The 16,308-nt window shown below is 35.8% G+C and overlaps 2 protein-coding genes and 1 long non-coding RNA gene across 4 annotated transcripts; all 3 read right to left on the bottom strand.

Moving 5' to 3' along the window:
- Window positions 1–714: 714 nt before the first annotated feature.
- On the bottom strand, window positions 715–7,475 carry LOC108220319 (uncharacterized). 2 transcript variants are annotated; one of them, XM_017394059.2, is made up of 5 exons: window positions 7,083–7,475; window positions 5,809–6,057; window positions 5,621–5,699; window positions 1,281–1,365; window positions 715–1,191 (listed from the first exon to the last, which is right to left on the bottom strand). In XM_017394059.2, the coding sequence occupies exons 1-5, from the start codon at window positions 7,377–7,379 to the stop codon at window positions 1,128–1,130; spliced, it is 774 nt and encodes a 257-aa protein (XP_017249548.1). In that variant the 5' UTR covers window positions 7,380–7,475; the 3' UTR covers window positions 715–1,127. The 2 variants fall into 2 exon arrangements, with proteins under 2 accessions (XP_017249548.1, XP_017249549.1); XM_017394060.2 differs by having other exon boundaries at window positions 1,281–1,359; window positions 7,083–7,473.
- A 2,531-nt stretch (window positions 7,476–10,006) lies between these two features.
- Window positions 10,007–10,714, bottom strand: LOC108222502 (uncharacterized). Its single transcript, XR_001806979.2, has 2 exons — window positions 10,600–10,714; window positions 10,007–10,508 (listed from the first exon to the last, which is right to left on the bottom strand). It is a non-coding gene; the product is annotated as an uncharacterized LOC108222502 (long non-coding RNA).
- Window positions 10,715–12,183: 1,469 nt separating this feature from the next.
- LOC108220207 (F-box protein At5g50450) lies at window positions 12,184–13,809 on the bottom strand. The gene is made up of 3 exons (XM_017393908.2): window positions 13,483–13,809; window positions 13,088–13,250; window positions 12,184–13,000 (listed from the first exon to the last, which is right to left on the bottom strand). Exons 1-3 carry the CDS (start codon window positions 13,662–13,664, stop codon window positions 12,278–12,280), a joined length of 1,068 nt encoding a protein of 355 aa, XP_017249397.1. The 5' UTR covers window positions 13,665–13,809; the 3' UTR covers window positions 12,184–12,277.
- Between the last annotated feature and the right edge of the window lie 2,499 nt (window positions 13,810–16,308).

The raw sequence follows: 16,308 nt of genomic DNA, 5'->3' as shown, positions 1-16,308 counted from the left end.
AAAAAGAGTGATCCAAATTTGGATCTACAGTCGTTCACAACCGGAGACCTTGTGCACAAAATAGTTTTAAATTTATGTTATGGTCTTATTTAAAATATTGGTGCATAAATATTATCTACAACTCTCAACTACTTATCTTAGTATTTTTCAACCAATTAATTGCAATTGTATAACATAATTAGAGCATCTCCAGGAAACTCTTCATTTAAGCTCTTAACTTGAGATTTGAGGAGGAAGTGAAAAAAAATTACTCCAAAAGACTCTTAGTGACTCTTTAAATCATTAAGAACCTCCTATTTCTCTCTTCTCTCTCCTCAGAGTTAGAAGCCACCACATAACTCTTAACTTATTTTTTCAAAATAAAAAATTCCTTCCCTCCAATTCACTTCAACTTTTCCCACTATCTTATTTCACTTGCCTTTTTTTTTATAGTGGAGCTCAATATGAATAAATATGAAATAGAGAAAAGATATAGGGAGAATATTGTTGGAGTTTACACTCTTAACTTTGTACTAAATTGCTAAGAATCAAATTATTTATATTATATATAAGAACCAACTAGTTGGCTCTTGGATTCGGATCCAGTTGTGCAACCATGGTGCCGAAAATGATTTTGGGTGGCTGATAGATACATAGTTGACTTGCTAAAAGCTGGCCTGGTCCAATATTATTATTATGAGCCATGCGCGGCCGTCTAGTACAGCAAAACCATAAGAAACAAATAAACATCACCATCTGATAACATAGTACAGTTTTTTAAGTTAACTAGATTTACATTCCGCCATTATGTACATTATTTATAACATCAAACGAAAACTGATACTAGCTCATACTAATGTAACCTGTATAACTTATGATGAAAGAAAGAAATCCGCAACTTCTTTGATGAAAGAAAATATATGCAACTATAACCAAGAGGGATAAGTTGCGTTGAACTTTAAGAAAATTAGCATAAATTATTCTAATACTACAACTACAAGGAACTGGAATTGCATATACAAAGATTTAAATTTACATGTTCCATCTTCATATGAACCATATGAGACTTGAGAGTCAGAAGAAGCTCGGCATCAGTTTAATATTGGGGAAGTACTGTCTGCACAACATGTCCACCGTAATTTCTAAATTCACTTGTTCAAAAGTTGTGGCTTAGGAAAAAGGGACGAAAGTTGCTTCTCCAAATCTAACAAACTGAGAACACATTAAAGAAATTTGTAAGCGAACAAGAATTAGTATTGTGCCAAATGTGATAGAAAGAGGTAATATTTATGTTCACATACATCTCGTATTTCTGTGAAGCCTCGCTGCGTTTTGCCTTGTACAGGTCACTATCAGGTGGTATATTATTCATCATACTGCCTGCAACTTTCATCGATATAAAATGAGACATGATAGGCTGCCAACTAAAAAGATTTGAAATTGATATAACTAATCCCTACCGATACAAACAGAAAACCTTGGTGCGCTTATAAATAAATTAAGAAACTGCATTATGAGTCTTAACATTCTAACAATAATTTCCACCCACGAAATGAGTTGAAAATGGTCCACAAGAGACCTTAAGTTTACGCATGTTCTCAAATCTCGACTCCAAAAACGAGTGACAACATAAATATATTAAGCAACATTATCTCACACTCTCACATTTAGATTTCTTTGTCAGAAAGAAGTCAACATTATAACAGAGTGCTACTATGCTTCACATCCAAACATACCGAGAGGATTTCTTATGTAAAAAGGGCAGTTAACCTTATGAACAGATTGCTGATGTTCAGGGTGCTTCATACCCAAACATACCAAGGTAAAGGAACATTGGATGATAACTAGTGATAAATATGTCAACAGACTGCTAGTCAGTATATAAATAGTTCAACCTGACACTAAGACCTGATAAAAGATTTTAAAAAACGTATGACTATGGCCACATACCTTCGTATGCCTTTGTATTCGAATTACTAAGCATAATAAACGTATTTCTGCATGTAACTATGGATTCTTAAACATTGATGTCCTGTTCATTCTCTTCTTAAACAAGAAGATAAGTCCTTAAAAAAGAATGTCCTGAAATTTGCAATGTTCAAATTTTAAACAAGGAGACAAATCACCACACTAAAGGTAGCACTAACTCCACTAGTCACTAATCAAGAGGGAGGTCAATTTTGTTAGTAGAATCACCAGAACTTTCTATTTTCTTAAAAGGACACCCTTGGAAAGAGCTTGTTTCTGTGCTAAATAGGAAAACATTATTTTTTAAATTAGGCTAAACAAGATGCCGCACTTTAAAATCTGTTCGGTGCCTAATTTTGTTCTAGCCCATTTGTACTTCCCATTAATCTTCTTAATTTGTTTCTTCATTAGTCTTGATAACTGCCACTTGCCCAGATTTTGGTACCTAGTTCACAATTTCTCTATAGAAGAGATGATGCATTAGTTCAGTAGACAGGTGATGTACTAGTTCAATAAATATAATTTCACCCCATAAACCACCTCAAATAAAGAAGTCTCAGTAGTAAAAGTAGGTGTCACACTACACGAAATTCATATAAGCAGGTCTGATATCTCAAGTCCTTTGCGTGCTCACCAAACCTCGCAGCAATGTACTCAAAGTTGTACTAGTTACTTTAGTTTGTCTGTCAGTCTGTGGGTGATTCTTGAATAACTTTAAGATCTTGTACGATCTCCACATTATTTACTTATACCTGATTATGTGGCTCCAGGCAAATTATACATCTAAATTCACTTCAAGACCCTTGCTCTAAAAAACTTAAAATGACTTCGCTAGTTCGCTTGATGCATTTTCCATCATATAATGTGCAATTTATCCATTCTCAATTCTTCATTGTATCAACCGCCTTCTAACAGTTACAAGTTTAAGACCATGTGGATTTAAGCACGCTGCATGCCTTTGATATCATGGAATAGTCCAAATTAGAAATCTAAAACCTCAAGTACTATGGGATCTGTATAAAAAGATATTTATACTTGAGGCTAGGCAAAATGTTTAAGTGTTGTAGATCGGTCAGCAAAGTGTCCAACTGCCCATTCTCTAGACCCTCAAAAAATGGTGAGGCTAGCAAATCGGGTAGAAATAAAATAGGCAAATTTTAGTGATATCACTTGATGTACGACAAGGTTCAAAAATGGTTAAAGATCAGGGATAAAACTGATTCATCCGATTTAAATTAATTCATAATAAACATAATCTTCATAAGGAGTATTACAAGAGTACTATAGATATCTCACAACTTAAAAGCTCCGTAAATTCATAACATACACACACATATAGTCTTACTACAGTACAAACTACTAAATAGAAACTAAAATACAAATTTTAAGAGGATGGAAAGGTTTGTGGGCCTCGACGATGGACCTTGAGCTGAACCTTGGCAAGGCCTGGGTACGCCTAGCGGGACAGGGGTGGGGCCAAGTATTAGCTCTTCAACTTGTCTAGAGTCCCTCTAGGGCCTCTACAGAGCCTTGGTGAGGCTCTAGTGAGCCCAAGGTGGATTGAGGGGGCTCGAGAGTGGTCTCCAGATGGATAATGTCATCTAGAGGGTGGGTGATGGCATCTAGGGGATGGGTGATGTGACTAGTTTCTCTTACTTTGTATATAGTGGTTTGTATTTGATCACTACCCTATAATATATATATATATATATATATATATATATATATATATATATATATATATATATATATGACTAATTCTTATCTATATCTACTTCCCAATAATGAGCAAACAATGTGCTACCATAAATAATAAATGGAAACAAGTCTCTTTATAATCCAACTACCATAGCCTAGAATGCTCCTAATAATCTACTGATCTCATATATATAACCATTACATAAACCTAATGGACCAAGGCCCATAAGAAAGTGGAGTTAGGCTCAAAGTATGTAAACTAAACAACTATAGCCTACACAATTATTGTATAGGTTATTTTTTAATATTGAGTATATATAAACTACAAATAAATTACTTAAAAAGCTCTATTTTATTTCCACTTTCACTCCTCATCAGGAATTTTTGATTAATATATGCTTTGAAGTGTTGGTGTATCCCAAATAAATGAACTGCAACAAGGGGGATGAACATAATTACAGTTTTTCACCAAGTAACAACTAATTGGTAGATTTATTAATGGATTTGTGCTACATATGTACAACTTTCAAGCATCCAAATTTCTTGTCTCTTGAACTCTTATTAGCAGGTACTCACAGGTTCTATGATGGGTGTTGGCCCATTATATCATAATTTTGACAATTAATGCCCTAAATATCAGTTTTAGGAAAAATGGCCCTCAATATAACATATTAACGTGGATAATCCGGCGATTCAGCTGTCAGGCCCAACGCAATATCGTCTCACGTTCAAGACGTTTTATTTTTAAAAATTTAACAAAACGCAAGTTCGTTGAACGTTTGAAGGGTAGTTTGCATATCACCAACCAATTGAATAAATAAACAGGAATTGAATAATGCTAAAAACAAAAACATACAGATATACATACATCAAAGTGTTAAAGTATGTATGTATCCGCGGGGATATAAACCTTTACAACGTAACAATACTTGGCTGGTTCTGTTTCTATCATCGATCGCTGGTTGTTGAAGCATCGCAGTCATAGCAGTCGTAGTGTGTGGGGGTTTAAAGTGAAGGTGAGTTTCGGTTTAGGGTGATTGTACAGCGTTTAGGATGATTGCACAGCTCGTGTGTTTACCATTAGTTTTGTAAAAATTGTTTAGATTAAAACGCTGCGAGATATAGCATTTGCCTTATGCCTTGAAACGCTCTCTCAAAGAGAGTTAATAAATGATAATTTGGGTCTTTTTTCACATCGTGATAATCCGGGTTTTTTATCACATAAAAGTGAGATAGAGGGCCTTTTCTCTTCTATAATGATTTTTTTTTTCTAATATTGAATACCTATTTTCACCACGCTGATAATGTGATTAATCTCACCTTAAAAAGTTTTAGGCCCTTTAAGGAGCAAGCAGAATTTTAAAAGACCTTAACGTTACACATGTTCTCAAATTCCGATTATAAAAACTTGTCGAGCACATACATATGATAAGTACAATATTGCTTTATTTCAGTTTTCAAGGAAAAAGAAAAGGGAATTCTTAATCCTACATATATATTATCATGGGGAAAGACCGCCAGGTTATTACTACTAAGAAATATGCCATCAACCCCCAGTCAGTCACTTCATAATTTGTTTAAACCAAAGCTGCTTTTAATGAGAATATTTACCTCTCTTTGATATGCCCCTTTAGAGGAATCAACACAAAAGCTTATTCATTTTAGTAAAGCTAACTAGTAATTAAGGGCAAACCTCAACACAACAGATCTGTACGTATGTTGTGACAATTAGTCTTTGCTAGTTTTTCCATCCAAATGGCAGATGATTTATAATTTTCATAACAACAGAAATCTCTTGGTACCAAAAATATGACTACTTTAAGGTCATGCATAATAGAGAGTACTATATATGACATACATACATGCATGCATTACACCCATAACAATTATACACATAGCAAAAAGGCATATAAGAAAGGTTGCTAGCAAGCTCAATAATATACAAGTCACATACTAAGTTAAATAAGCAACATACATGGAAGGGGCCCTGGCAATTTTTTTCCTTCACTTTTTGACATTATACCGGTGTTTGCTTTTTTGGTGATAGCCAATCCCTGTCCGAAGTAGAACACAGATCAGTTCCATATACATGCCAGTTGAAGTCAAAGCATACATATGCATAGAAGTTGGGGGATGCTATTGTATATGTAACAATACATTTACCTTCTTCCTCTCCTTTCTCTTCAGAAGTTTGACATGACACTTTTTTATGTAATGCATCAAATGATAGCGGGAATGTCTCGAGCATAAATCATCTCTGACATCCGGGTTTGCAGATAGCCAGTCTGCAATATCATTTGACTTCACTACCTCAGTATCTTCTAAAGTCTCTAACCAAGTATAGACTGGTTTCCATTGATCAGTGCGCTGAAATCGAGCTTGCGAATGGTCACCCTGGTTAACATCATTTTCCTGACACGGGATAAATGATTCTATAAATGACCACAATCAAAATTAAACAAATACAAAGTGCACACAGTTGCAAGTTATGCATACTCTTAACACCGTCTACAAAAACTGACTTCCCATAAAGAAAGAAATAAAAAGGTAGAGCATCAATTCTAAATGCTTGTATCTGTATAAAATAAAGTGAAACATATCGAACTTGCACTAAACATGGCTGACACAAACATACCAGGTAATGCATTCTTATTCAGGTTGATGTCAAACTTTTTAAATGCAAAACCATCCGTAAATCCACAAAAAAACCATGAATTAAGAAAATAATCCCGAGTACAGGAAAAATAAATTACTTATAGTAACATCTGACTCTTCTTTGTTACATCACCCTCAGAGTCAAGCAGTTGCCACTCATCTCCTCTTTTATCTATTAATAATATTACTCCTGTCTTCCTCACATCATCTCCCTTTTATCTATCAATGAAACTACGCCCATCTTCCTCAGGTAAACATTCGTAGACATACCTACATAGTATCCGCATTACATTTCAAATTTAACATCCCGGCATACTAACACAAACTGATAAACGTAAACATCACTTAATATTAAAACACGAATTACCTAGCTACCCTCACTCCCTCTCTGAGTCTGAGAACAACGCTCTTACTTATTAGTTATTACGCACTATATATTGAAAGTCCTCCCTCCCTACCTCCCCCCCCCCCCTCCCTCAATCTCTCTCTCTTTCCGCCTCTCCCTCTCCATCAGTCTCCCTCTCAGAGTCTTACAACACTCTCTCTCTCTCCCTCTCAGAGTCTTCTCTCTCCCCCCCTTCTCCCTCAATCTCTCTCTCTTTCCGCCTCTCTCTCCGTCAGTCTCCCTCTCAGAGTCTTCAACACTCTCTCTCTCTCTCCCCCTCTCAGAGTCTTCTCTCTCCCTCTCTCTCTCTCTCTCTGACTCTAACAACAACACTGACAAAATCACAATATGAGCAAACATAAACAAAAGACAAAACAACACACAATACTGCAGTTACCTGAGGGGAGCGAGTAATGGTAGAATAAATAGCAGCAAGGTGTTGGTGAAGCTCAGAACGAGGCATGGATACAATATAATCAGGCAAACAAGCCTGGTTCGATTCAATCCAAGCTTCGATTTCTTCGGAGCTTATAATTTTGCCCTCGGGAAGCGTGCACAGCCAAGCTCGAGCTGTCTCCTCCCATTGCTGCGATTGCGGTTCGTTAATTTGAATTTGATTTTCATAATTAATATCGAAATTATAAGTTGGGGGTGTTATTAGGGTTTCGTTTTGGGGGTTCATCGAGTTCCACATCTCAGCTCAACAACAGTGCATCAGGTTTTCACGCAATAAAATTGTATGAACTCCTGACTCTTGGGTGCCCGAATTTCGCAAATGGAGCGAGAGATAGACAGTAATGAAAAATTACTAGATCTGTTTTTTATTATTTAACGGTTTGATTTTTGGCACACATTTTTAAGTGTTTTGATCGGATAGTTAAAAATATTATTTTTGATTGATTTTTTTTTTGAATTAAAATTTTGATTATATATTTTTAGTCAGAAAATAAAAATTTAAAAAATATAATTTATAACTACCCGGTCAAAGGACTTAAAAGTCTGTGTCAAAAGTCAAAATGTCAAATCATAAAAAACAGAGGGAGTATAAAGACTTATTTTTAACAGAAATTGTAAGAAAAAAGGTAATAATTATATCAAAAATATATTATCAATAATTTGATTAAAAAAAATTCATGATTAAAATATTAGGATACTTTTAAAAAAATTAATATATGCATCAGAAAATATTATCGTGATGGCAAGGGATCTTTCAACAGCTTTTGGTATTTTAGTGTTTCTAGCCTTAATTTTTTCTTCTTTAATTTCTAGCTGCTTTTGTTTTTTTGGGTTTATTCTCGTTTTCAAACAGAGGCCTTTCTTCGTTAGAGTCTTTTAATTATCTTCAGTTTCATGTAAGTTAATATGATCAACTGGATCAGTAGGCGTCAGATGCTCCACTCAAAGTTCGAAATTCAGAAGTACAGGAGATTTTCTCATTCATGAAAATAATGAGAAGCTATTCCTCAGGCATGTTTGTAGTACAAAACAGATATCAATTGATAGCAGATAACCAACAACTTCGAAGAGAAAGGCCTGTTTGGGGATTAGTGGTTAGCTGTTAGCGGATCTAATTTGGGGATTAGCGGTTAGCTGTTAGCGGATTGAATTAGATGTTTTGACTAGCGGATTGAAATAGATGTATTGACTAGCGGATTGAATTAGCTGTTTCTCATAAAATAGTTTGGTTAATAGCTGATTGATTAGCTTTTTCTGACACAAGCCAAAACCTCTAACCCAAAAAGCTCCTCAAAGTAGCTTTTTCAAAATTAGATTTTTGGGTCCAAACCTCTATTTCAATCCGCAAAACTACCAAACACTTATATTAGCGGATTTTAGTGGTCAAACTTCTAAACCACCCAAAACCTCTAATTTTGCCCCAAATCTCTGACTTCCAAACAAGGCCAAAGTATCTAACAAGGTACAAGACAGAAACTTGCAGTTACATTTTGCATGTAATATGACAAGATACTGTGTCTGAAATATCACCAGCTAATCTGCAATTTCATCCTCTACAGAAAGCACACCTCTTGCCAAAACTTTTTGTGGCCTAAACATGTGGAAGAATTTCACTTAGGATAATTCAGGAAAAATGTATACTCGCGGACTTGGAAGCGAACATCTACATTGCATAGGTCTTACCTTTTCCAAATAAATGTCCACAGTCAAATCAGTAATAGATGGATCAACTATGAAATCAAACATTTCACGAATCATCATAAGTTCATAACAGCTACACCGTGTTTTCTCAAATAGTTCTGCAATCCAGAAATCCCTTCAATTAGCTACTACTATGTGCTGAAAATTAGGTTTTATTATATTTCTTGATCTAAATTCAAGAAGAAAACAGAAATTTCTTGTAAAAACAAAAACATGTACGCAGTCCTCTCGTAGAAATTCAAGGGGTCATGGTCAACTGATTGCGATGCATCAGTAATATACAAGTGACCCTGGTACAGGAAAGAATTTCTAGCAATATTCTTCATGACAAAAGGTAAAACAAAAAAAATATATTATGTGTTCATTTTGGCTTTGTCTCTTATAAGAGAGTAAGATTAAGAAATACCCATAGAGATACTTATCTCGTCTCTTATAAGAGGTGAATGTGGTGATCCAAACACCCTCAGTGTAAGAAATATTAGGGGCTCACCTTGTAAAAAATCACGTTGTATTCACTGAGATCTCCATGCACAAGCTTCCACTTCTGATATAGTATGCGCAATAATCATCTGGCGAAATAGATGATACAAAGTTATAGTAATCTACAACTTAGAGCAATACTCAGGACTCACAATTGAACACAAAGTTTAGCTATATGAACAAGTCAATAAACCATCTAAAAGGCTGAAAGATGGCAGAATACATTGTTTTAGTTAATAAGAATCTGTATATGTGAAGGCAATTTTGAGCCCTTATGGTAATGAGAACTGATATATCCTATATCAACTGTAACAGAAATGGCTGAAAGCCCTCAAGTAAAAATTATCAATAATTTAAAGACACATTCATGCAAGCTTCATGTAATATGTCAAGAGATAAAGCAGCATCCTTAAGTCGAGGTGCAGTCCAGCCCGATTTTACTGCAAGAGAGAACTTGCATAAATCTTCAGCCAGCAGAGACATTATGTTTAAACCATATTGAAGAATTCTGATAGTAGATACTGGTGTTTCTTGTCCCCAAACCGTAAGACAAAGAATATTCTTAGAATGAGAACAATATCGCCTTCCAAAATTTCAAAATCGGTGTGATTTCATATTCGTGAGGGTAATGGTCCACACAACTCACAAAAGTCACTCGCCAACACTGTAAGAACATCTCTCATCTGAAATTAAAAGACTATAAGCATTTCTATTTCTATATGATATCTCTGCAAATTTAATCAATCCAAAGCAAAGTTTTCCACAGTACATGATACTAAGGCAATACAAGGGATTAAGGATTGAAACAAAATAAAAGCAATCTATAAATCTATAACTTATTTAGAACCTTAAGCAAGACTGAACCTTATTAGCTTGATACTCTGCAAAGTTTTTTGGATTGTGCTGGCAGTATCCATATCTGAAATGGTAGTCTCCCTTTACATACCTATCTCTGTCGCGGAAATGTTCAAGAATATCAAGACCAAAGTGCTGTGTGGTCAGGTTATATTGTTTGCTGGTGTTTTTGATATCCCTAGTATTCTGCAACTACACTCTCAATTATCAAATATGATTACAAGACAGAGGATTGCCACTGCCACGCATACTTAAATACAAGTACAGAAGTTTCGTACACTTTGATCGCAGATTCCTGACCATCAGATTTTGTAGCATGATAGACGTTTGCCTGTTTGGATAAAAGTAAAATGAAATATGAGGGGTTCCGAACAAAAACTGGCAGCAAAAGAAATTTACCATTGTTACAGAGGCTTACTCACTTCTTTACCAGTTGAAATAAAGAGAGTTTGAGTTTGACATGCTCACGGAACCTTTTCTCCCATTCCTGCATTATCAATATTAGTTACTGCTAAATTAGCAACAAAAAAAAAATTAGTTACTACTACTAGAAGCCAAGATCAGAAAACAAATACTATATGCCAGTGTACAAAAGGCATTACACTAACGCTACAAATGAGAAATCATGTGCTGCATCATATACTGAATTAATTAGCAATTTGAAATGATACTTTGTGAATTTAGAACAAAACCTCCAATCCCAGTACAAGCGTTTTGATCACTGTTATCTAAGCAGCCAAAGCCCAACTATAAGCTCTGTTAATAATAGCAAACTCAAGGGCTTGATCAGTAATTTTAGAATTGGAAAACACCAACTGTTTCGAGCTATCTAAACAGACCAACCAAAATAGAGCCGCCAATCCACTGCAGAAAAAACATTAGAAAAAAAAAGGTTTTCAAACAATATTACGAAACTATACTTTGTAGAAATCTCAAATACTGTGTAAAGTAATTTACAGAACCTGTCGGGACAAAGTATGTTATTGTTGGATGAAAATGGACTTCTTCTGTTGGCATCAAACTCACGAATAAAATCAAATCATTTATGATACATTACCAGCGTATTTAGAAAGGAATTTGAGTAATCTAGTTCTTACTCATTTTCCTAAAAAAACATACTCCCTCCGTACCATTTCTATTTTTGTTGGTCAAATTGACTAACTTTTGACTAAAGATTATTATAAGTCATTCTTTCATTATTTTAAAAAACTGAAAATCATATCTTAAAGTATATTAAATGTTGCTTCCGATGACATTTATTTTTTTATTTTTTCAATTGATAATATATTAATAAATTCCAGTCATATTTTGGTCAATTTGACCGGCACATTATCAAAGGTGACGATTAAAATGAGGCACATTATCAAAGGTGACGATTAAAATGAGATGGAGGGAGTATCATTTAATTACTTCTTTTTTGAAGTAAATCATTTAAGTACTTAAATCAAGTTCCAATATCAGAACTGACAATTTACTGACCCGAACACATGAAATATTCGCTCATATGCGGAGAGCAAGAGACAACTTCAAAATCATTCTCATCTCTTCGAGAAAATAGCTAGACAATCAAATCAAACAGACGCATACAGTTTCTCAAAGTTGCAACAAAATTTCGAAAATTTCTGTCATGTACCTTAAAAAAGACAAATTTGGGACAAAAAAGTCATATTAGCAAAATAAAAGTCCATTTCTACTTTCAAGTAGATCCACACATTTAAAAATCTTGCGCGTATGCATGACACCTCTTTTACCAATTTCATTAAAATCTTTAAATAAATAAATACCAATAAATAAATCACTTAAATACTCAGATCCGCCCCATTAATTAATTCTCTTTCATTTTCATCTACTTGTTTGGCATACCCATTTCCCATTATCATCATGTTCCAATAAACAGTAAAAAGGGTAAAATAACAGCAGTAATTCAGTAACTGTCTACGATTTTTTTTTAAGGAACTACAGAACAAAATAAAGAAACAGTAAAAAGGGTAAAATAACAGCAGTAATTCAGTAACTGTCTACGATTTTTTTTTTAAGGAACTACAGAACAAAATAAAGAAAAAAGATGAAAAGAGACTAGTTTAAATTTGGACCGTCCGATTAGAAACCCTCATCAACGGCGTGATGCACTAGCTGAGGCATAGGCGAGCACTCAAACTTGTGGCGCACCTTCCAATCATGCGCCTGACACCCACGTGAACAATACCTCACATTTGCACACCCTGAGCATCTCCTAAACTCATTCTCTCGGGTCTCGGATCTCCCGCAGTTCAAGTCGGAGCACAGCTTCACCCCACCGACCCGACCCGGATCCGAACCCGAATCCGCTTGGATTGCGAACCACTCGAGTAAAAACCGGTTTGCAGGGTGCGTCTCGCGGGGCGAGAATTGCAACCCCGACCCGGCCCAGTAGGCGTGACCCAGACCCGGGTTCGCACCGGGAACCGTTTTGAAGCTCATTATAGCGTCCAGACGAGTCTCGCATTTTCTAATCACGTCTTCAGATGAGGCGCGTACGCAGCACGCGACCTCCATCGCGGCTGCGCGAGTGAGGAGGCTCCGCGCTCCTTTAAGATTCCTTGGCACGCCGTAACCGTCTTGGTAACAATAGCCGAGCTCGCGGATGGAGTCGATGTGGCCGAGATCGCCGGCGCGTGCGCACAACGCGCAGCCGGCGAGGAGGTCCTTGCTGCTCTTATCGCCGCCGCTGCCGTTGAACTGCATGATGGCGAGGGAGTAGAGCGCCGGCACGTGGTTCCTAATCGCCGCCTTGGCGATTAGTGCCGCTCCGAATTTTCTGCCCTCCATACAATAAAATCGAATCTGTATAGCATAAACGTAAATATTAAAATTAATGAATGTTTATTTAGAAATTGATTTGTTAACATGCAGAGATTTTGAGCGGCTTACCATGCCTAGGAAATAAGTGGCTTCTGTGCTGCCGGCTCGAACGCACTGTTTTAGGAAGCGGTGGGCTGAGTCGGACCAGTTTTTGGCTCGGACGGCGACGGTGTTTGTTCCGGCTTCTTTGAGGACCGCCGGTTGAAGAGCTAGCCGGTTCAGCCTTGTACAGCTGCATAAGGAAAAAGACAAATATTATATTAATAGAGAGAGATGGGAGAGAGGGAGAGAAAGACGGAGGGAGGGAGAGATAGACGGAGAGAATGAGAGAGACGGAGAGAGAACGAGAGAGACTGGGAGAGGGAGAGAGATAGACAGGGAGAGGGAGAGAGAGAATGAGAGAGAGGGAGAGAAACGGATAGAGGGAGAGACAGAAAGGGAGGGGGAGAGAGAGAGAGACGTACGTTGAGAGAACATTGATGAAATCTCGGGGAGAGCGAGCAGAGGAGCTAAGCTTAGCGAGAACTAACAAAACAATATCATCAGGCAAACTATCAAAGAGATCTGAGCCCTCATCACTACTCAATCTCAACCTCTTCCTCCCCACCATATCTCCGGCATCTCTCTCGTCTCTCCTCTCCATCATTACACACACGTCCTGTACTTATAGTTTGTTGGTAATCAAAGCCGTATCGAGAGTTGTGCCTCAGAGAGACACCAAGATTTTCTTTTCTTTTCTCTCTTTCTTTCTCCCCACACAACGACGGAGAGAGAGAGACCCTCTTTATATACACACAGTGTTTGTATGTATCTGTGCATATATACACATCAGCAAACGCTGCTGGAGTCGCCACGAACCTAAAAAGTAATTTAATTAGATATATGTTTAATTGGATACTATTAAATAAATAAATCATCAGCTTTTTAAATTGAAAAGAAATATGAAGAGGTTGTCATATATACAAATGCAAACGGATGGTCAAGATCGAATATAATATTTGATTTCGATTGTGATTTATTTTTCAAAATATAATGGGTTTCTTCCTTGGGAATCTACCGATTAGATCTGCTCTGCTCTTTATTTTTCTAAATATTGCTGATTTTATTTTATATTATTCATTTTGATTCGCGGTTGCGGAGCCCACTGGATTATAACTGCAGTGCCCGATACAGTAATTTTGGCAGCCGATTTTTTCAGCGGGTAACTTTTTACAATGATTCTTTAATTAAAAGTTAAAACAGTAAGTTCGTACGATACATATAATAAATTAATGTTTTACCATATATTAGTATTAACCGAATAATAGTGGGGGCACGTATTTATTTTGTCGTAGTATATGATAATATCACCTTGGAGACTTTTTGTAGTTGATATCGTCGTTACGGTGACTTTTTAATATTTCGTATTTATATTTCGATATAGTCTGCACGCGCATATATTCGTATTTTAGAGCGTTTATCGTGAAAGGAGAAAATATCGATGAGGAATAATAATCTTTAGACTTGGCTAGGAATTTATTTTTGAATTATATTTGCATTTATTCCATACAGTATTAGAGCAAATTAAGGAGTGCGTCGTTTGTTGCGCACATTTCTATTTCGAAACTTTTTTTTACAAATATATTACTCCCTCCGTCTCAACAGGTTCTTTACGCTTCTTTTTTATACGCATTTTGAAACTCTTATAAAGTATAGTTTCATAATGTGTTTTTTCTTTTAAAAAATCCGGAAAAAAAGTTTGATATTTAAACTTTTATTCAAAAAAAAATTTTAGTTAAAAAATATTATTGAACTATACTTTATAAGAGGCTCAAAATGTGTGCAAACAGTGAACCTAAACGTCCTGATTAGGGTTGTAAATGAGTTGATACGCTCGATAACCGCTCGGTGTTCGGTTCGAAGAAAGCTCAGTTCGACCTCGGTTCGATTCATAAACGAGTCGATCTTGAGCATAATTTTAAGGTTCGTTTTATAAACGCGCTGAACTTGAGCACAGTAGAGTTCGACTCGATAATTCGCGAACAAGTTTGAATTATGAGTTCGTGAACCTGGCTCGTGAACATGGCTCGTGGATGTGGGAGTTTTATTAATGGATGATTTATTATGAATTTATGATTCCTTATAGCATAAATTAAAATACCATTAGAATTTTATTTTTTTTAATTAAATTAAACAACAAACAAGCTCGTAAATAAATTTATGAGCATAAGCTAGCTCGTTAGCAAAATTTATTAAACAAGTTCGTGAACAAAATTAATGAGCAGTTGGTGAGCAAAAATTTGTGAGACACGTTCGTGAGCGTAAGTTAATGAGCGGTTCGTGAGCAAAAGCTCGTGAGACATGTTCATGAGCGGTTCGCGAGCCGTTCGTGAACAGAGTTATTCCTTAATGAGTCGATACTCAGACAGTATTTTTGGCTCGATCCAAGCTCGAGCTCGAGTTCGCTAATTTTTTAACAAACGATACACGAGCACTCTAGGGCTCGGCTCGGCTCATTTACACCCCTGTCCTGATGGGACGGAGAGAGTGTTATTAAGTTAAATATGATTTATCACATTCATTTCTTATAAATTTTATATCTGAATAACTTTATTTATTATTATAATGAATTATTGAAAATATAATAATGAAAATAAAAGTGATGCATCAACAATTTATGGTTTGTAGATAATTTTTATATAATTTTTTTAAGAAAAAGTTAAAATCATCAAAAAATACATCTAAAACTAACTTATGTCTTTAAAACGAGTTTCTGGTTTATTAAACTCGATTCCGTTTATGGGGACTTAAAAACTCACGCAGCATGCTCTATATATATCAAATTAATCCGTTATAGTACTAAACTATGACTTAATATAGTAAATTAAGCCATTTTTAGTAGATAATGATGGTCATGAAGTGCGATAATTTGATGTTTACAGGAAGATAATGAATGCAGCCACGGGAATTATGTGGTTGGAGCATATGCAAATGGCTTCTCAACTACTTGGGGCTAAAAATGTGATACGGAATTGCATGACTTTTGTTTGGTAATCAATTTTATCTTGCTTCTCAAGTCATACTTCATGCCTTACCTCCTTCATACAATAAACAAGTGCTATTTACTCATCGGAGATATGTAAAATTCCAAGTTAAAAAAAATTATGTTAAACACTAATATCAAAAAAAATATATTGATAATATTTTTTTATCCGATTACGAAATAAGAAATATATATTGATAATATGTACTCCCTCCGTCCCCAGAGTAGTATACATTGGGGGACGAGGACGGGGCACAGACTTTGATGC

The sequence above is a fragment of the Daucus carota genome, chromosome 5 (genome assembly GCF_001625215.2).
Source record: "Daucus carota subsp. sativus chromosome 5, DH1 v3.0, whole genome shotgun sequence".
Lineage (NCBI taxonomy): Eukaryota > Viridiplantae > Streptophyta > Magnoliopsida > Apiales > Apiaceae > Daucus > Daucus carota.
The sequence above is the reverse complement of the archived record's forward strand: the minus strand, read 5'-3'. Positions and strand labels throughout refer to the sequence as shown.